This window comes from Vanessa tameamea, chromosome 20 (assembly GCF_037043105.1).
Source record: "Vanessa tameamea isolate UH-Manoa-2023 chromosome 20, ilVanTame1 primary haplotype, whole genome shotgun sequence".
Lineage (NCBI taxonomy): Eukaryota > Metazoa > Arthropoda > Insecta > Lepidoptera > Nymphalidae > Vanessa > Vanessa tameamea.
Genome location: NC_087328.1, coordinates 6,502,535 through 6,524,580, shown reverse-complemented (window position 1 = coordinate 6,524,580; position 22,046 = coordinate 6,502,535). Strand labels below are relative to the sequence as shown.

The following is a 22,046-nucleotide window of genomic DNA, read 5'->3' as shown; positions in this document are numbered from 1 at the left end:
GTTTAATACTTGGTTTAGTTATCACTTAGATTCATTTTGGTACTAATTAACTCATAGATTTGGTAATCATTTCGATTTTAATTTGGACTTTGGACTTTTCTCTCACGTTGCACTGTTTCTCTAACGGCTATTAAGAGGATTTGACTACAATTCAGATGATTTTTAGTGTCAGTGGACTAGAAGATTTGTTTATCTATCCAATTATAATAGAGTATTAATTAGTAATAAGGTCTAAATTAAAAAAAATCACTACTAAAAAACAAACCGCTGCAGCAATTGTATTGTGGGAAACCCTAGAAATATTTTCGTCGTCAGAAAATAAGAGCCATGAGATAATTACAGAATGTTATACCAAACCAATATAATAATAATAATAATAAGGGCTTTTATTTAACAATTTTATATAATACGTTTCTTTCTTAAATACTAAATTTTAATATTTGACACCAGTTTCGCCAAGATTGTCTTGCTTCCCAGCATAGGCCTCCCCTAAAGCTTGCCACAAAGTACGATCTTGTGTCTTTCTTCTCCATGTAAAACCTGCAATTATTTTTATGTAATAAAACAATATTATAGTATTTAAATAGTATAAATCAATCAAAAACAAAGTAACAGTTCAATTCTAAACTTCAAAACCGGAATTTTCATCTTTAAATTGTTTTATTTATATTTAAATTTTATTACACAAACCGTAAACCTAAATTTAATAGTAAAATTACTGAAACAAACAGCAATTAAGTTGCTACTAAATTATTAACACAAATACCTCAACAACTTAAAACAGTCCACTCATAATTGTAAAACATCGTCAATTTTATTGAAAAATAAACCAGTTGAGCGATTTCTCCATAAAACTGGTTGAAATCTATACCTAGGGCATCTTACCGAATTCCATCGAACTGGCAAATGGCAAGTTTATTTAAAGCGAGCTAGGCAGGTGGTTGGCTAAATTGAGATGTTCGTTAGGCCATAATGGTATGTATCTCGTCAATCGCGCCCGGTTATTTCTGTCGCCCGCCACCATTGCCACTATGTGTGATTGGATGCGCGCGCGCAGTTTTGAGCTCATTTTTAATGCAAGCAAAGGATGTTCTGTGTGAAATATTTAGATTTGAAAATTAATTAAACTTTTTTTTTTGCATTCTGTTTTTTAATTTTATAAATACAGATTTGATTAGATATGTAATGTTTAACATGTTATATAATATGTTTTAATTTACGCGTAGAAAAATAATGACTTCGCCTTAATTGTATTTGTAAAATAATCAAAATTAACTTCAAAACACTGATTGATTGATTGACTTAAAAGAATTTCACATAGTAATATTTTGTCCTTTTGTTAAGTAACAACATCATCATAATTAATAGTTAGTAAAAGTAATGATTACCGTTCAACTCGTAACTATTAAAAACCTTATAATACTTATACGTCCATTATTGGATACCGCAGTCAAATGCTAAATGAATGAACGTTCAGCCTTATTATCCACTAAAACGTGAGTAATATAGACAAACAGATTAATTATTTGAATTAAGAATTCGGGTTTTTTTTTAAATATAATAGAAAGCAGAGGCAGACGAGCAAAAGGGCCAGATTTTAATAATCACTTATTAATTAATCCATGGTGAAGACGTCCTGACTGATTGCGGTCACGGCATCACTCAAGAGACTAGCCATTATCGCAGGCAAACACATGTGCTTTCTATATTCCCCTCACTTACATAATCTTTCTTGGTGGTAGGGCTTTGTTCTAGCCCGTCTGGGTAGGTACCACCCACTCATCAGATTTTCTACCGCAGCAGCAGTACCCAGTGTTGTTGTTATCCGGTTTGAAGGGTGAGTGAGCCAGTGTAACTATAAGCATATAATATCTTAGTTCCCAAGGTTGGTGGGCCACTTACCATCAAGTGGCCCATTTGTTCGTCCGACTACCTATTTCACACAAAAAAAACACCGTTGGGACGACGAATCCGATACAACCGGAGAGAACTGCACCCATAGACACAGTCATTACTGACAACGCTCGATTCTCTTGTATTTTTAATTACACAGTATCTCTGGCCCTTTTAACGGGCACTCGATAATAGAGTCAATACAAGTATCAATATATATATGTTGGAATACTAGTACAACTGCATTATAGTTTTCAGAAATACTCAAGAGAATTATCTACGTAAAGTTTTTTTAACTGTTATTTATCATTTATTACAATTATAATAGTCAATTTTACTTTAATTTAATTTAAACCTTTTTTATACCATCCATACATTGGAGATCATTGATAAAACGATAATTACAGCAAGCATAAAATAGTATATAGCGCGCCGTATACATGTGGACGATCAGCTTTAAGCGGTTAGTACTTAGAATTGATTAGCGGACGCATTTGAAACGATACCACGAACCTTAATTAATTAACTTAACCATGACGATGCGAATGCCTATTTAGGTTTATTTAAGTTTAAACTGTTTATAAAATAAATTACAAATCGCCTTTTTTCGGGTAACTATTAAATAAAGTAAAAAGGTTTTACTATTTCACATTATATTTTATTTCAATGACAAAAAAATAATTTCAACTTTATGATTTCATAAAATTGTTATATTCATAAATTCGTTGAATTGAAATGGATAGGCCAGTATTTAGAACGCGAGCATCTTAAACGATGATTTCGGGTTCAAACCCAGGCAAGAACCACTGAATTTTCATGTGCTTAATTTGTGTTTATAATTCATCTCGTGCTCGGCGGTGAAGGAAAACATCGTGAGGAAACCTGCATGTGTCTAATTTCAATGAAATTCTACCACAAGTTTAATCCACCAACCCGCATTGGAGCAGTGGGGTGGAATATGCTCCAAACCTTCTCCTCAAAGGGAGAGGAGGCATTAGCCCAGCAATGGGAAATTTACAGGCTGCTAATGTATGTAATGTAAAAATGTAATGAAATTTAATCTTCTAAAGATTAAAGAAGTACGGTAACGACCTATTATTGTCACAATTCTCGGCAAAGTCCTTCCCCTTTCCATAGCTTATTCCATCACGCTATCTTAATGCAGGTGGGTGTGGTCACACATGTGGCAAAACTTAGTCAAAATATGCAGTTGTTTGCCTCACGATGTTTTCCTTCACCGCCGGACACGAGGAGAATAAAACATAAAAACTCAGTGCTTGCCCGCGATTGAACTTTGCTTAGAATACTTAATGTTTATGCAATAGAAAAAAAAAACATATTAATCTATGTTAGGTTACATTATATCAATTATTTTGTGTGAAACTTCTATTGCTTGATTACAAATAATAATCTAATCTGTTGATTTTATAAGTATTTGCTTAATAGAAGCTACATTTAGTAGCGAATCTATTATTTAAAATAAATAGGAAATTTCCACAAAGATAATTGTAAACTTAATTTATAGTTAACAAATAAATATAAAAATTATTTAATATATAATGTCAATTCGCTATTTTAATACAGACATTTAATATTATACCTAAAACACAGATTCAAAGGTCGAATATTTCATATACAAAAGTAAATATGACATACTCAATCTCGGCAGAGTGCACGGTATCTTCCAAGCACACGTAAGCACAAAGTAATCGTTAAACTTAACATAACAAAATGCTTAGTGCCTTCGACCGCGCGTTAGAATCAGTTAGAAGCATGTTAGAGGTTCGTGAGCGCGATTTGTACTGACTCAGATTAATATTCAGACGAGTAAACCATTAGATTTCTATTAGATATAATTGCACGCCTTTATCTTTGGGATGTGTTAGGTAAGGGTTCAACTATACTTGTTTAGATCATTTCATTTTGGTTACGATTATTACGTACTCGTTATCTGTATTATAAAAGAACTAACTTTTATGGCAAATAAATTAAAGCATATTATAAATTTGCATATAACTAGATAAAGTTTTTATATTCTTTTGAAAGGCAGTCACACATAAAAATAAACAAAAAGAAAATGGAGCGTGCGGAACGTTGTAGTGAAGCAACATAAGCGAATACAAAATCAAAAGCGAGTGCGTCAAAAGTGCCACTCTCAGCTACTTTTATTATTAATACACACCATCCTACCATACGCTTCATTTGAATTTACTTTTATAATCTGAGGGTATCCGAATAAATGATTATTATCAAGTAAGTTGTTTATATGAATACACACAAATGGACCAGATTGAATGACATATATGTGTACGTTAACTAAATTCCAAAATAAAAATAACATTTTTGTATATATATTTTTTTAATTCATTTGTCTAAGACATAAGTCACAAGTTAGTAATCGAAATATATGAACCAATAAATAAAAAATTAAATTCAAAATATGCGGTGTTGTATAACTAATTTAGTCCATAAAAATATAATTTAATGGATGCATGTGATCATAAGACTCTAGCTTAGCATAAAAATTGTCTCAACATAACAAAAATACTTAGATAAAATTATGACAATCAATCGAATCGTTCAGGAGTTAAACTACCACAGACGCACCAACAATTATATATATAAAGATTATTACGATAGTATTACCAAAAATATAACCTTTATCGGAGCTATAAGTTATCAATATTCTAATCCATCCTCCTTTAAAGATAGTTTAGAAAGTATATCCTTATACTCTGCGGCGGGTCCATTAGAGCCTGGAATTATTCGATATCTTATCAATATAATCGGGTGGCCGCTCTCGGTTATTGTTTATCGATGTTTCAACCCGCCCGAGAAAGTATCGATAGATATAACCGATTAATTATAACAATGTTTGTTCCCTAAGTGCTTGCAGTGACATCGATTTTTGAACAATGCCTCGGAATTTCGCCGGCGGTAATGTAATTACGATTAGTACGATGTTGTTGTTAGTACGATTGATGTTAAATACATTTAAGAGTTGATTGCGTGTCATAGTTGAAACGTCATGATTGCTTTTTAACTCTGTAATGGCAAAATTCCATTATACGCCAGTAACTAATTATATCGTTGGCAAACAATACAATAATAAAGCACATAATTATGTCGTTAAAATATTACTCGATATCCGTCACATTTGAATTAAACAGATCAATAATATTAATTCAATTTATTTATAATAAAAAAAAATAATAGAAACTGAAATGTTTCTAGCGTGTAATTTATGAAAGGTATTTAAGATGCAACCGTTGTTTATTTCAAGTTAAATCCGACGTTGATCAATGACATAGTTTAATTATAAGACGAAATTATTTTACACAAGTAAACGTAATCAATTAAAATATATTATATCACAAATAAGGCTAACTATGTAGTGTATATTTTAACACGATGTGTTTAACTTTGCATAAATATGAACATTAAGTTTTTTTTAAGTAAAATAAACAAGCGGACTGTCAAATGGACCACCCGATGGACCGATGCGTCTGTAGTTACACGGGCTAACTGACACTTCTTTTTTTGTTTTAATATCGGTAGACGGAAGAGCATAGGCCACCTGATGGTAAGTGGTCACCACCGCCCATAGACAATGGCGTTGTAAGAAATATTAACCATTCCTTACATCACCAATACGCCACCAACCTTGGGAACTAAGATGTTACGTCCCTTGTGCCTGTAGTTACACTGGCTCACTCACCCTTCAAACCGGAATACAACAATACTGAGTACTGCCGTTTGACGGTAGAATGTGTGATGAGTGACTGGTACCTTCCCAGACGGGCTTGCACAAAATGTACTACTATTAACACTGATGCGGTATCTATAAGCCGATATTATTTCACAAACAATTAAAAATAGTTACATAAAGTCATATTCTAAACTCCGTACTAACAAATTCGCGAAAACAACAACTCGTATCAAACATTCGCCCTTTAACTATATTACAATAAACCAACCACAAACCACAATCAATCGGTTGCATAACTTAACCGCATCTTTCAACAACCGTTTAAATATTCTCTATTACAATATCCTTTCACAAAATTGTTAAGTGTAAACTCAGCGAGCGAATTAGTCTTACATCTGTTTAACTACATTTTATTTAAACGAATGGAAAATAGAAATTAGACATTGGTTTTTTTCTCTTTATAAATATTTTGTTGGAAGAAATAAAATGCTAATAAAAAAAATATAACTACCTCATGTAGAATTTCAAAGCTAGACTATTACAAGTGTAGTTGATATGTTTATATTTCTGCTATCTACCTAAGCAAAAGAACTGTAACATTAAGAAATTTGTATGTATCAAAGGGCATATTCTTTTTAGGGTTCCGTACCCAAGGGGTAAAACGGTACTCTTTTACTAAGACTCCACTGTCCGTCCGGCCGTCTGTCTGTCCAGTCGTCACCTGGCACCCGGCTCTCATGAGCCGTGATAGTTAGAAATATATTTTTTACAAATGATGTATTTCTGTTGCCGCTATAATAACAAATACTAAAACAGAATAAAATAAATTTAGCCCATAATTATGTTAATATAATCATAATTTAAGTAAAGTCTAACACTATCCAATCCAATAAATTTCATGTGATATACATTGGAATCTAGATGAGTCTTAAGATTATTATTGGATTTAACTTAAAATCTAAAAAATATTGAATAAATTGTTTTCTCGATTTTATGTACTAACAAAGAAAGGTCATCAAAGGTTCGATATACTCATAGTACCGAAACGAACCGAAAGATTTAATCTTTTCTTAGGCCGCTCAAACTATCAATTGTTCGAATTTCGCTTGTCGTTAGGCTTAGTGTATTTTCAATATGATATTCATTAGTTTCCAAACGCGGCTTCGACGTCGTTTAAAGGAAGGGGATTGGTGCCGATGTTACGTATAAAATGTAACCTATATTCCAAACTATAGTCTATCTCTGTCCCAAATTTCTTTCGGGTCCATTTAGCCGTTCTGGCGTGATTAAATAACAAACATCCATTAATCCAGACTTTCGCCTTTATAATATTAGTAAGATTACAATATTGCGTTAAAGTTCTCATACCAGTGCAGCACATAACGTTTCTTATGTAACTAATACAGTTTTAATTAAAACATTTATAGATCGCGTTAATAAGAGTAGAGTTTAAATTATGAACACAAATTGCGTACGATGAATTATTTTTGGAATGCTTTCTAAATACGTCTTTTATAAATGGTCTTTATTACAAACTTTGTTTGATTAAACATAGATTTATCTCTTCCTTCCATAGCTGATTTGATATTCCAAAGAAAAAGGCACAACATGTTTTACTGATCATCACCTTAATAAGATTTAAATGTGAAGCCCTCAGTATATACTACGCATCTAATAAACATATTAAGTACCCAAATATCTTCCAAATATCCTTAACAAGAAACTAACTTAAATACCTACCATTAAACATACACCAGAAACATTTCATGTTAGAAATAACTTTTTCTAAATAAACTTTTATTTCCGTATTACAATGAAATACTGTTGAAGAAATTGTTTTGTTAGAGTTTAGGTTAGTACAAAAATCCATTTATTCTAGTTGGAATTACTATTTTTTGTCACTTTTGGTTTGAACTGGTACAGAACCTTGTCATTACGAATTTTATTAGCTACTCTACATATTCTACCAGACAAACAAATGTTGCATACTATTGGATCCAATGTGGAGCGTGTTACTTTAATTACCAAAACTAAACAGTTGCTTAAAGTAATTATGTAAGCCAGTACCTTGTATCTCTTACCATGAGAAGTAATTAACTGATTATCTTCCTGCTTTCAACAACAGACAAAATAAATAATCTTCCACCTCTTTTTCCTTACATTAACAGCCTGTAAATTTCCCACTAAGGCTAGGCTCCTCTCTCTTTGAGAAGGTTTAGAGCATATTCCACCACCCTGTTCTAATGCGGGTTGATGGAATACACATGTAGCAGAATTTCGTTGAAATTAGACACATGCAGGTTGCCTCACGATGTTTTCTTTCACCGCCGAGCACGTGATGAATTATAAACACAAATTAAACACGTGAAAATTCAGTGGGTTTGAACCCGAAGATGCACGCGTTCTAAACACTGGGCCACCTCAGCTATCTGTCATCTTTTTCCTTATCTTAAACTGTATTTTCTTCACTAAACTCTTAAAATAAAACAAAATATTTCTATAATTTAGCTACCAATAGATTTTTTTTATTAGCTATCTTTATGTGTTAAATAAACTCGGTAGTGTTAGACGTACAATTCACTGCAATCACGGGCAACCATTGGAAAGCCTGTGGGATTGTCCTTGTAATTTCTACTGGCTCACTCACCTTTCAAATTGCAACACAGCAATTCAAATAATTACTGTTTCGTGGTAAAACTATCGATATGGGCAGGACCTACCAAGACTGTATTTTTAAAAATGTTTAAATATTACTTATGTTCATAAATATAAAATACGACGATCTGCATATTGCACAACTTGGTGGTAGGACTTTGTGCAAGCCCACCTGGGTAATTACCACTATCACCTATACTTGGTTTTGTTGTGTTCCGGTTTGAAGAGTGAGTGAGCCAGTGTAACTACAGGCACTAGGGACAAAACATCTTAGTTCTCAAGGTTGGTAGTGCGTTGGCGAAGTAAGGGATGATTAATATTTCTATCAGCCCCAACGTATGGGCGGTGGTGACCACTTAACATCAGGTGACCCAATTACCGCCTACTTATTACATAAAAAAAGACAACATGTTCAACATAATCAATACGTTTCATAGTTAATACAACACAAACACTACAAACATTAATATTCGCATTTAAAATAGTATAACATTTACATTTACGCGAGTGTGTAAATAACCTTTGAAATGGCATTTCACTTTGAACAGCAACGCTACAATTTCTTATCGATGCCGAACACATTATGTTCGTATTAACTGTTTTATGGACACAACCCGTGGGTGTGTAATCTCTCGCTAAATGACAATACACGGTACACACGTAATTTCAACGATATCGCTTTCGAGAATCGAGATGAAATGACTATCTTGTCGTTAGGTGCTTAGAAAGTTACTTGCAACTAATTCTAATATCAACATGTTAAATTACAAATAAATATAACGTTTCTTAATACGGATAGTTTCGTTCGTTATATAGCTTAGTAGTTTTGTATAAGTGAAGTAATATCGAATATACTTTAATCAAATTGACACTTGAAATTTTCTATTAACAAACATTAACCAGAATGTAATCTACACCATTCTAATAAAATTTAACCAAATAAAAGTTTTCTTAATGCAAATTATTCATTTACGAAATTAATTATAGGTATATTTATAAATAAAGTATTCAGTAAGTATTTAGTGTTTAGGCGTATTATATCATGAGATTTTAAACTTTTTGTTTGTTAATCGTCGATCTGTAAATTGTATTGCGGTATTTTTTATTTTGTGTACGTTAGAAAAATTTAAAATTCGACCAAAAATATATGTAATTACTAATAAAATGTTTTCTGTTTTGTTTACAGTTTTCAAGCGCTTTGATATCAACCAACAGTCTTCAAACGCTCCTAACTTCGGATTCTCGAAGGTACGATGAATATAATACCAATCAGAAGAATAACAATTTTTTTTAGCTCATTAATATATGAAAGTCCATCTTTTGGGCTTGGCTGTCAATATTGGGATATATCGACCCAAATTAAATAGCTAATAATTATTATTTAATAATTGCATTTTATCAAAAAAATAATTTGTCAGTTCTGATGCGATAATTTAAGTTATTGTTCTTATTTGATTTTTTTTAAATTGAACACTGATTGATTGTTGATTTTTCGCAATAAATGAAGAAAAAGTTATTACATTTATATCAGACCCAAAAATAATAACTATACTTTAGTAACCTAGGTAACGTTAGCAAAAAAATGTGGATGAAAATATTTAACATTTTTATCATAAATAATTTTTTTTTTTTTTCATTTCAAAATTAGTTAGATAATGATAATCATATTTTTATATAAAACATTTACATGCGTAAATTACTTCTCAAAGAACACAATTACACGTTAAAAATACGAAACATTAAAGATCTTACCGTTTCCCACGCTGCATTGTGTTATACAAATTGGTACTCTTCATCATTCGTCATCTCCCTCTTTAAAATTAGTTTACGCTACAAAAGAAAGGGATAAAGCTAGTACACATTTATTTCAATTCCAGTAAACTACGTTATTAAATGGGCGTGACGTTTCGAAACCTCTCATTAATTCCGATTTAAGGTCCTTAGTTAAATTTGAAATATTTTTTTCAAATAAAAACAACATCTTTTCTTGTTTAACATATGAACGTGTGTTTTTAATTACATTATTGAGTATAAAGTTAGTAAACTAGATTTATTGTATATAAATCTTAATATCTAGTTGAAATTATATCGCAAAAATATCTGAAATAGGCTCTTAAAACTTTACAATTGAAACTATAAATCTGTTTACAATATTATTAAGTTGCAAATCCCTGATGTGGAAGTTAGATTCTTATAAGTTATTTTTTTTAAATATGTTTTATAATTTTAAATGTTTTATATTACACTGCGTTATCAATGCATAAAATATTTTTATTAGATCATTACGAATTACAAAAAATCATAATATATATAAATTAATTATCAATTATGATTATTATGTTTAATAATAATTGATATATTAATTTAAGTAGAATTTGTAATGTTTCTTTGAATTTTAACAACATATGTCTAGGGAAGAAATGATTATTACTAAGATTAATTAAAGTATAAATGCCTTAAACATAACGACCTCTATATGATAACCCCGGTATCAGGAGCGGGAAAACAAGTACCAAACCATTATAACACGTATAATACAATACAAAATTGTCACGAGCTGGACCTAAAACTATGATCATTCGACTAGCAACCACTTACAGCGCCGCATTGGATTTCGACTCTCCTCTTATTATATACTAGTCGTCGACCGCGGCTTTGCTCGCTTTCAGGCTATGTCATTTCAAAATAAGGCTATGTCATTTTTTTAGCGGACGAGTAAATGGGCCACCTGATGATGTAAGTGGTCACTATCGCCCGTAGACAATGGCGCTGTAAGAATATTAACCATTTCTTCATCGCCAATGCGCCACCAAACCTTGGGAACTAAGATGTTATGTCCCTTGTGCTTATTACACTGGCTCACTCACCCCTCAACACGAACACAACAATACTGAGTACTGCTGTTTGGCGGTAGAATTTCTTTGAGATATTTCCTTCTTTCATAGAAAATTACATTAAATTCGGTTCAGTGTTTTGGCCGTGAAAGAGCAACAGAGTTATTTTCGCATTTATAATATTAGTATAGATTTATTTTGTTTGTTACGTAACGTATTCACTCATTTGTCTTGATCGATCGTTTTATATTAAAAAAAAAACATTTATTATAGTGCAATTTTTGTGCTGGTCCACTGGAATTATCTTGGAATATGAACCAGTTTCATGAAAACCAAATGCCCTATAACTTAGATAAATCTTGATATATCTAGATACAAGTGAAACTGTGGAGCTCTAATTCACACAAAGCGTATGAACAGTAAGATAGTTGAAACATAACGCGATTCTAACTTAACTATTCGAAGATATCTGTAACTTAATGGTATTACTTATGAATAGAAGAGTCGACTTTGTACACTAACTTAGTATGGATTACAATTTAATATACAAGTATCACGCTATAAGTATATAAAATTGATAATACTAAAAGAGGTTTGATATATTTATTTTTCCGAATTCAATGGAAAACTACTGAATCCATTTATATGAAACTTTTACTAAATCATAGGTTATAGTTAAGGGAGGAACAGAAGTATATAATGTATTTATAGCTTGTATATTTTTTGGGATATTATTTAGTTACGGAAGAGAAAATAGTTTGTCTTAATGCTTTCCAAGCCAAACGAAACTGTATATAACATAAAAAAATTAAAAAGGAATGTAAGAGTTGTTGATATACGAAATGTCGAAAAAGATATCGCGATACTGTATCAAAAAATTAATTAATAACATTTACATTCTATGTGTTATTGTAAATTATCAAATTTATATCTATACTATAGTGTACCTAACACTTTGCAATTGAAACCAATAATTTTAGTAATATTGCAATATGTTTAAAAGGTTAACATTTCTAAAAACTCATATCTATGAGCGGTGGTGAGTACGGACCGTCAATTGGACCATTTACCGCGTACCGATTTTATTTAGAAACAAAAATTATTTATAATAATACTTTAGGCTAAGTTTTGCGTTAGGTACACGACTAACATCTTGAAAACAGTCCCTTATCAATATTAAACAGTGAAAAATATCTTAAGCAGTTAACATACACGATATTGATACTATCATTTTAATGTACGTGCAAACGTATTGTGGAGTCGCCCTTATCGTAGATTATCACAGTTTATTATAATAGCTGCCTCACAATGCCTATATCGTTTCTAGTATTATGAAAGTGAAACCTGGCATTTGAATATTTGATTGTAACTTATTGTGTATCATAACTGCAATAAGGTTTACACAAACATAAATTGTTTTATTAATTTTATGATCTCATTCGATAAATAGACCTATATTTTTTATTTGATTTAGTTTCTTTTGCCTCGTATAAAATTTAAAAAAAAAAAACTTTTGAAAATATATTGTTAAAATAAATCTTTAATTAAATGGTTTTAATAATTAATTAGGATTCCACTGGACTTTTGCCTCATATAAAATTTAAAAAAAAAACTTTTTTGAAAGACAATTAATCTTTAAAATTATAGTTTTAATAATTAATTAGGATTCTACTGATAGCTTAAACTTATAACGATTCATATTGAGAATAAACATAGTAATTGATATTATTACTTTTTGTTCATTCTTATTTTAATGCAAACTGTCGTATTATCTGTTTACATTAAACTTTGCCCTTATATATACTGTATACCTACGTGAGGTTGGGTACGCGTCTTTCATTAGGGATATAGGGACCCTTTGATAAATATTTAAATGAAAAACTCAATGATATACTTTAACCGAATGGAGTTTCCAAAAAAATAAATTTGTAGCATTAGCGCAATATGATGTTTTCGTACAAAAAAATAGCAATTTTTATTTAACGTCTTTTTTTATTTTATTTTTTTACTCGTTAAATACATTTTATTCCTCAAGCAATTATGAAATCTGTCAAAAAATTAACCTTAATCTAACTATACATTGTTGTAACAGTTTTTTCACGGTATGATATTTTTTACAGGCCTTAAACGGTTTCTTAATGATGATGACTCAGAATGGGAAACTGCTGTACATATCAGACAACGCAGCTGAATATCTTGGACATTCCATGGTAAGTAAATTAGCAATACTAGTTTGAATGATTCATTCCAAAATTGATTGTTTATAATAATGTTTATCTTTTTTTATTGTCTGCGATATAATGAAAATTGATTAATAAAAATAAAGCAGTTAATAAGTACTACCATTTAAAAAATTAACTAAATATATTTTTATTACAAAGGTATTCAATATATTTGATACAATGAATAGTTACTAGTTTCGGATAAATAACATTTAAATTTCGAATTAAAAACGAATTTCAAAGATTCATCTTTATTTTACTAATACTATAATTAATAACTATTATAACTATTCATTACGAATAATATTATTAAATCTTTATAGAATTCAAACTATACCTAACAGAATCAATAATATCTCGTCGCCCGATTTTTCTCATACAAAACTTGCCGGTAGATACAAATCGTACTGAGGTGACCCCAAATCCCTCGTTAGCTGCGCCGGAGTCGATAAATTAATCACTATGTTTTATTGTTAGCCGCGCCCGCACACCAACCCTACAGGTTGATCCATAAAGTTTGTCTGATATTAATATTTATTTGTTTTGTTGTGCGTTGGGGAATTGCGATAATAAACATTAAATAAAATCAACAGATATATATTGATTTACATATAATAACTTATACATACTGCTTGTCAATAAGTAGATTATTGACAATCAATATACAATTCGAAAAAAAAAATTAACTCAATGGGATAATGTCGTTCTATATTTGAAAAAATAAACAAACATTTCACGTGTTTTGAAAACAAAATCTACTTTCCTCTAAATTCCAAGCATAGTAATTGATATTATATAATTATATTGACTTGGATTTTTCTTATTGAATTTAATAAAACACAGCTGTATACACGTTAGAACTATATTTGGCGGTTTATTCTTGTACCACGTGCTAGCATCGATGTTCAAAGATATCCGATCAATGTATTCGAATTGTGATTAATAACCATTACACGTAAAGTGTTAGCACCATATTAGAAGTTAAAATAAGGTTTCATATATATCAATTTATTTATTCATCAAATATTTTATTCTTATGGGTCTTAAATTTATAAAATATTAAAGTATACACATAGACTTTACATGTACTTACTTAAATTTTATTAGTTTTGATTTCGTTATCTGTGGTTTCATAAACAAAATTAACTGTGGAAGTATATTCTTTAGACATATTCAATATCAATAATTGATTAACTGTATGATGTATTTGGTTAAAGCCATTTTGTAAAACAAAATTATAAATTAAATATACAAAACTTCCTCCTTTATCGCTCTTTTTATTTGTGATAACCGTATCGAAATCCGTTTAGTGCTTTAGAAGAATTAAGCGGAGATACAAGCAGAAGCGGATGACGATTTTGTTTTATACTATTTACTTATAGATAGAGTAACTGTATCAATAGTCTTGACAACTAGCTTTTATGAATAAAAAGGAGTCGAACCATGACACTGTAAAGATGTTCGAGATTGTTACCATATCGGAATATGAGATTGAGAAAATGTAGAGTAAATTTTTGCTGCGATGCACTTTCGCGCTATAATCACCAGTGCACAGATTATATAGTGCAACAGCTAGACTAGCTAGACTAGCTTTTAAGACTGGTTGTGGTGGTCAATATCATTGTAAGAATTAATAATAATATTAAAAGTGAATTAAAACTACGTTAAATATATTACCGTCTATTTTAAATGGCATTTTTATATCTGCTGTGGCAAGACAATTGGATTTGGAAGAAATTTAATACAATAGTAAACGATTGTATTGAGTGGTGATTCATTCCAGGGAATCGAAATCGACTCAATAGAGCTGCCATCGTTATTGCCACGTATCTTATGGTCAGGATTTACGCAATCATTTTATTTGCAAACAGCGAATTCATCTTTTAAACATATTTTAATATTTTAAAACTAAATGTATAAACAATCATCATTTGATGACCTCCGTAGTCGAGTAGAGGGTACACCGGTTTTCATGAGTACGCCACTCCGAGGTCCCGGGTTCGATTCCCGGCCGAGTCGATGTAGAAAAAGTTCATTAGTTTTCTATACTGTCTTGGGTTTAGCTACTTACATTGGGATTTATATTTCTTTAATCATTCGACGTACCAATAATAGAAGTATTTATATTTGATGAAATATTAAAAAGTTAACAAATTGAATATAGCTTACGATTTCAACAGATGAATATATTGTTCATATAATTCACTAATAAAAGTCAATACGCGAGTACATAATATAATTCACTTAGAGCAATGTACTTCGACCTATAAGGAGTCAACAAGAATAGTTGTCAAACTGTTCGGTTGAACGGCCCGACATCTTGTTGTGATCAGAACCGTTTGTCTGATGTTGTAAGATAGGAGCCGACGGATTGATAAACCCGCTCTGATACAAATGTTGACTGAAATACCGCTTTGCCAACAGGTGGTTGTACGATTCTAAATGTGTCAGTTCAATAAATGTTATTTAACGGTCTTGTTAGAAACCAGAAGTTTCTTCCGGACATGTTTCTTTCACCGTCACATTAGTACGGTAAGAAATATTAACCATTCTTTGCATCACCAATACGCTACCAACCTGGGGAGTTACATCTGTCCCTTGTGCCTGTAGTTACACTGAATGACTAACTTTGAACCGGAACACAACGATACTAAGTATTGCCGTTTGGCGGTAAAATCTGATGGGACCTACTACAGTGTACTATAATCTATGTATCTGACCTCATAATAAATGAAAAGTGTACATTTTATTAAAATCTATTTATTTTTTTATTGATGAATGAAAAATTAATAGAAATTCAATTGAAAATAGCTTGAATCTATTTTCAATGCAATTTCGCCGTCGATTTGTGCCCTCGACGAGATTTCTTTGTATAGGGCAAGTTTAAATTGATTACGATTGCTTTCTCCTTTGCCTGTTTTAATTCTATTTCTTTTGGTATAGTTTTATCAAAAAAAAAATCAAACTCTAATTCCTTAACGGTACCTATCGGATATAATTATATTATTATTTAATGTCATTACCGAGTAAAGAAATCATTGTTGATATTAAAAATCTCAATCCCATACTTTAGCTATCGGCCATTTTCCCACGATCCCGTTCTTATAAGCCCCGTAATGTAATGATCGATTCCAATCATTATTATCTAACTAAATTAAGTTTGAACTCTAATTTGAAAGCCATAAGATACAAATTACCTTAACTTTCCCCGAAACGCCTAAGCAATATTTTATTGTTATTTCGCAATTAAGATTAATGATAAGATTTTAGAGGTAATAAGTACTTAATCCAAATATCGAGTTAAAAACAATGCAGCGTCGTTAATATGGCGTTTAAAGATGAAAATTACTGTGTGGGCGTGTCCCATTAGAAGTTGCTTTATATCGCTCATAGTAAAGGTCTCTGAATTATATTGACTAAAATTATTTATTATAGCAATTGGAAATAAATGTTGACATTTAATTTGAGTTATGGCATTTATTAATACAATACCGCGATCGTACCAAAGAAACGTTACTTAACAAGAAAAATATTAGGTGCAACATACATAGTTGGATTATTTGTTCAGTACTTTGAAACTCTGAACTTTAATATACAATATTTAATTTCAGCTTCATAGCTCGAGCCAGTAACGATATATCTGAATAATCTTAAGATTATCAGATAGACTTAAGATTAATTTTTCAGTTTGAAAATGAAACGCTTAAAAGGTAAACAACGATTTTAAATCATAGTATTATATTTTGATAACGACGAGTTCTTGAGTTGACGCCACGTCTTGACAAACGTGTGAGAGAACATCCTCAGGTTAGGTAGAATGATTGACGAAAAATGCCTTCAGAAAGTGTGCTCTGGATAAGGCCCAGTTATATCCTGCAGTGGGATAAGACGGACCAATGATTTCGACTTAAATATCCGTGTGTGTAATTACTATACAAATATTCGAATCACGGTAACGGTTCTTCTGGCGTACGATGCATATGCGATAAAACTCCGTCTTAGTGAGACATCCTAATTGCAACGTTCATGAGCTTTCCCCACAAATCCTGAGCCACACACGTTGTTAATCGAGTTATAAACAATAGAACGCACAATTCAATATGCAAACGAAACAATGTAGTGTACTTCAATGCTCTTTCGTCGCTAACCGTGCCGATTTCTTGATGTAAATCATTAGTACCTTTGTTATTAAACGTACCATGTTAAAACGATCCACGAATTTAAACACTTACACCCCGATTTCGTCTAATGTTACATAGCAAGAAAGCGGCAGGGAAGTTCTTTCTATAATGGTTAGTACGTTCAGGCGAAGCTTCGCCCGGAGCGATACAAATTTATCATTGTTATTGTGTAACTCTTTTGTATTTCTAAACGTTTGTCTGTTTCCTCGTCAAGTTCTAGAGCCGTAAGTTTTGGTTGTCGATGTATTGTTAAATGCTACTATCCCATCCATATTCATAATAATATAATTAAATTAATGAAGAGTTTTTATTTATTAATATGTATATATTGTAAGAATTATTGTTTTTTTTTAAAGAAAACTACACACTACATTTCGGAACAAAACAAACTTCGTAATATTTTTTTATATCATATATAATTTGTTTAAAGTAGAAAACTCTATTTGTAATATTCATTTAATTTACTTCGAAAAAAAAACATAAATCAGAATATTTTAATAAAAAAAAATATACCTAAAAGATTTTTTTTTTTTTATTTTAATTAAAATAACTGCCATCTTTTGAGTTTATCTTTATTCTAATAGAAGTTGCTGTATGGCTTTAATTGCTAGCTAACTATTAAATATAAGTAATCTATTATCTATTATTGTATTACGTAAAGTGTTATTAATGTATGACAGTATTGTTTATTGGATATAAAATATTAATAACATACAACTAATATTTTATGCAAAAAGGACACACTGCAATTGTTAATCAGGACATATTCATGTCTTAAACTATTCATTACTTACTTACTTACTTTAAATTAAAAAAAAAAACAAAACATTTTCGTAATCTTGCCAACCACTCTTAAGAAAATAGTCAGTAGAAGTTAGTTAGTAACTATATAATGATTTAGAGAACTAAATAGTAAATTATTCAGGAATTTTTATTTTTACTTTGCGAATGAATAAATTCAAATCTAATGTAAAATATATTGATAAATCAGTTATATTAGGCAATACGAGATTATATGGATGATTTAAAAGCATTTGTATTGATTTTATACTCGTCATATTTATGTGGTGAAAAAGAGTACTCGGTTAAATATCCGAACTGGTTGTTTACATTAAATATAATCCTGTAAAATTCAAAAGTACTTGTAAGAGCCTACTTGAATAGCGTATTTTGATTTTATGAAATAAATTGCCTTTTAAAATTTCGACATAATATTATCTAGTACGGAACTAAATATAACTAGTAATTAATCACATCAACGTCTGGAAAGTAATAAATCAATATCAAGACAAACATTAATTTGTAACACAATTAAGGCAGCGATCTCTTTTCGACTATTAATCTACATATCATATATCCGGAGGCTTGTTTGTATGTTCGTATGTGTATAACATACATTTGATTGACGAGTGTAATATGTTAATTATTATAAAATTTTTAACTAAATAAATATTTGTACGAATGACTTATTAGCTGTGAATTGTGAAGTATTTTGTAAGGTTATTAATAAGACATTGAAATATGTTAGAGAGAATTGTACCGTCGGTTGCAAATGTATGTTTAATAAAGTGTAGTTACTGTATATTGAAGATATACTTCTAACTTAAAAGTATATTAAACAATATCTTATTAGCTTTTAAGTTATTTTAACAAAAGCGGTAATCATCTTTCTAGTCTTATACTCTAGAAAACCTTCATAAAAATATTACACTAAGTCCCAAAGACATTTTTCTCTGAGTGTGTGAGTTAAAATAAGACGAAATTGGTACACACACTTACACATAAATGCACATAAAACATTTTAATTTTCCTCCTTAAATGAAAAAGTTACACAATTACAAAAATGAATTAAAAAAAAAATAACTGTCTTTGTTAGCAATCAAACAGTCTGCGGTGGGCCAATTGTATTTATCTCAATATCGGCATATTATTGTATTTCGTTATATTCAATTGATTCCACAGTATTGTAGTCTCAATAGTCGAGTCCGTTAGTTCAACATTCAGATGTTCCGATAGACATGATTGCTCTCAGATCATCTTGTTTGTGATTGTGAAATTTTTGTATTACCGGTTGTTCTGTTCGATAATATAACGGAATCGATACTAAAATCGTTTTAATCCTTCCTAATTAATCGAACGAATCTAATATTATCTCATCTTAGATCATATTTACCTTAATTATCAAGAAACAAAACAACTAACTACAATTTAATATAATTTTATACAAAATTGAAATTTAATAAAACAGTTTACCATTCATACGTATTTTAAGTTTTAGTGTTTTCAAGTAACCGATAAAACTTTAAGTACCTATTTAGTACCTACTTGAATAAATTTACGAATACCTTAATTTTCGTGTGTAATTGAAAACAGCCTCAGGACTCAAATACAAGATACAGATACGATTTGTAAGTTAAATTTACGATACGATTACAAAGTTATGTTTATCGCGATTTGTAGCAGAAATTTGTTGATACAAATATAATATATCAAACATTGAACAAATGATATTAACTTATTATTATAAGAGAAGATAACACTAATCCAAATAGATCATATAATAATGCGTACTGATTGTACTTAGTATTGCTGTGTTCTACAGGTACAAGGGCGATGGTGACCAATTACCACCAGGTGGCCCATTTTCTCGTCCACCATAAAAAATACCAGCTATGTTTTTCTTGGGTATAAACTAACACCGGACCCGACAATAATCCATACGTCTTGGATTGACGTCTGACGTCAAATGTCATGCAATGCAATGCCATATACCAATTGTCATGGCAACCGCTTGAACGATATAGAACTTAATGTACAGAACCTTGTGGCGAATTCAAACAAAGGGGATGGAAGAAAAACATACTCCATGAAAAAACTTAACTTAATTTTCATAGTAATTGGTCAAACAGCGTCGAAGTCTATTAATCTCAAATATGTATACCAAAATCAATTTATATATACATATACATATACATATATTATATTAATAATATACTAAACACTATTAACATAATATGTTGATTAGCTGCAATAATGCATGGCTCGTTTATGATTACATACGAGATAATCGTAGTGTAAAAATGCCACGGGCTATTGATTATAGCTTTGTCAATTGATAGTTAAATATTAAATTATCTAACATTAAATCACCCGCAAGCGAGAAATTAAAAATATAAATGTATACTTAATTCATATTAAATAATTGAGCAATTACAAAAATTATCATTATAAAAAATAACTCTTTTATAAAGTTGCTAACTATAATTTTTTGTCATTTTTTAATCAAAGTTTGTGAGAATGTAACAAGATTTTAACCATAAACATTTATTATAAATCTTCCGACGTACATTATCTCAAATTCATAGAGAAATTATTCTAACATTTAACCCTATAACAGTGGTTTTATTTACATTTTCGTTGAACGTCAGAGCCCCCGAGCGGCGTGGGCGGCATCGGCACAAGCGCACAATTATGTCTTAACGGAGCGCTCGCGACAGGTGGGCGGGGCGCTATGACGCTGACGTCAGATAGGGTCGCCAACGTCATAAATTAATATTACGACCACACGTGATTCACATTCAATCTCAAAGAAGATACGGAATGTTGGAATTTGTTATAGAATGTGAAAAAGCATGTCATTCGGATTGTTATTAATTTATATGTAATGGAATACAGATGGAATAAATTCATTGACTATAAATATACAGATGGAATATACTATAACTATATTCTTAAACGAACAAATTGAAAAAAAAATATTCTAAAGTAAAAAAAGCCAAAAAGTAAAGCCCTTTTTACACCTTCGTTATTCGTTTAAACAAATTAAATAACGTGATATCGTGTGTCTGGTAAAAAATTGTATTACGATGTAAACGATGTTTAGTAAAGTAAATCATTTCGAAACGTTTCTAAACTTGCCAACCCTATCACATCAAAACGCAACTCTAGAAAATTTTCTTTGGGTTGCATGAGAACTATGATTTAATTAAACTTAATAATGCAGACCTAGGTTAATTGAAAATGTTTATTATAATGCAGAAAACAAAGGGAATGTGCAACGATTTTATTAACCCTGTCTAACTGAAGACCAAGCTGTTCACTAAAAGGGGAGAACCTAGTAATTATAGCGGATATTTACTAGAAATATTGCCTTAGAGAATAAATAATAACACGAGACTGTTATTTATTAGTCTTGCTGTTTTATTTATGTAATTAAATGAGTTTTCATATTTCTTGCTCATCTCGTTTCTTACTACACGAATAAGGGAATTATATTTGTACTTTACATTCACATCATATCAGACGTCCTTCCATCTTAATGACGTAACATTTACTATAAGCAGAACTTTCCAATACATTATAAAACAAGAAACCACAAATACGTAAGAAATAACGAGAACTGTCAAAATAGTTTGTGTGAAATATAAAATAAAACAAAAGATTGGAAGAGGTAAATAATTGCGGAAACTGAGCAAGAGGTCGCCGCCGCAGACTTAAAGCAAACGCTTTTATTTTTAAAGAGGCTTATACTTAGCGAGATTGCATCGACATT

General features: G+C 30.6%; 1 protein-coding gene across 1 annotated transcript in view; it reads left to right on the top strand.

Moving 5' to 3' along the window:
* LOC113401575 (PAS domain-containing protein cky-1-like) overlaps positions 1 to 22,046 on the top strand; it is a 129,367-nt gene that overhangs the window by 63,725 nt on the left and 43,596 nt on the right. The window contains exons 4-5 of the mRNA XM_026641545.2: positions 9,444 to 9,505; positions 13,212 to 13,301. Of these exons, the coding sequence (XP_026497330.1) occupies positions 9,444 to 9,505; positions 13,212 to 13,301 (152 nt within the window). The remainder of the gene's footprint in view (positions 1 to 9,443; positions 9,506 to 13,211; positions 13,302 to 22,046) is intronic.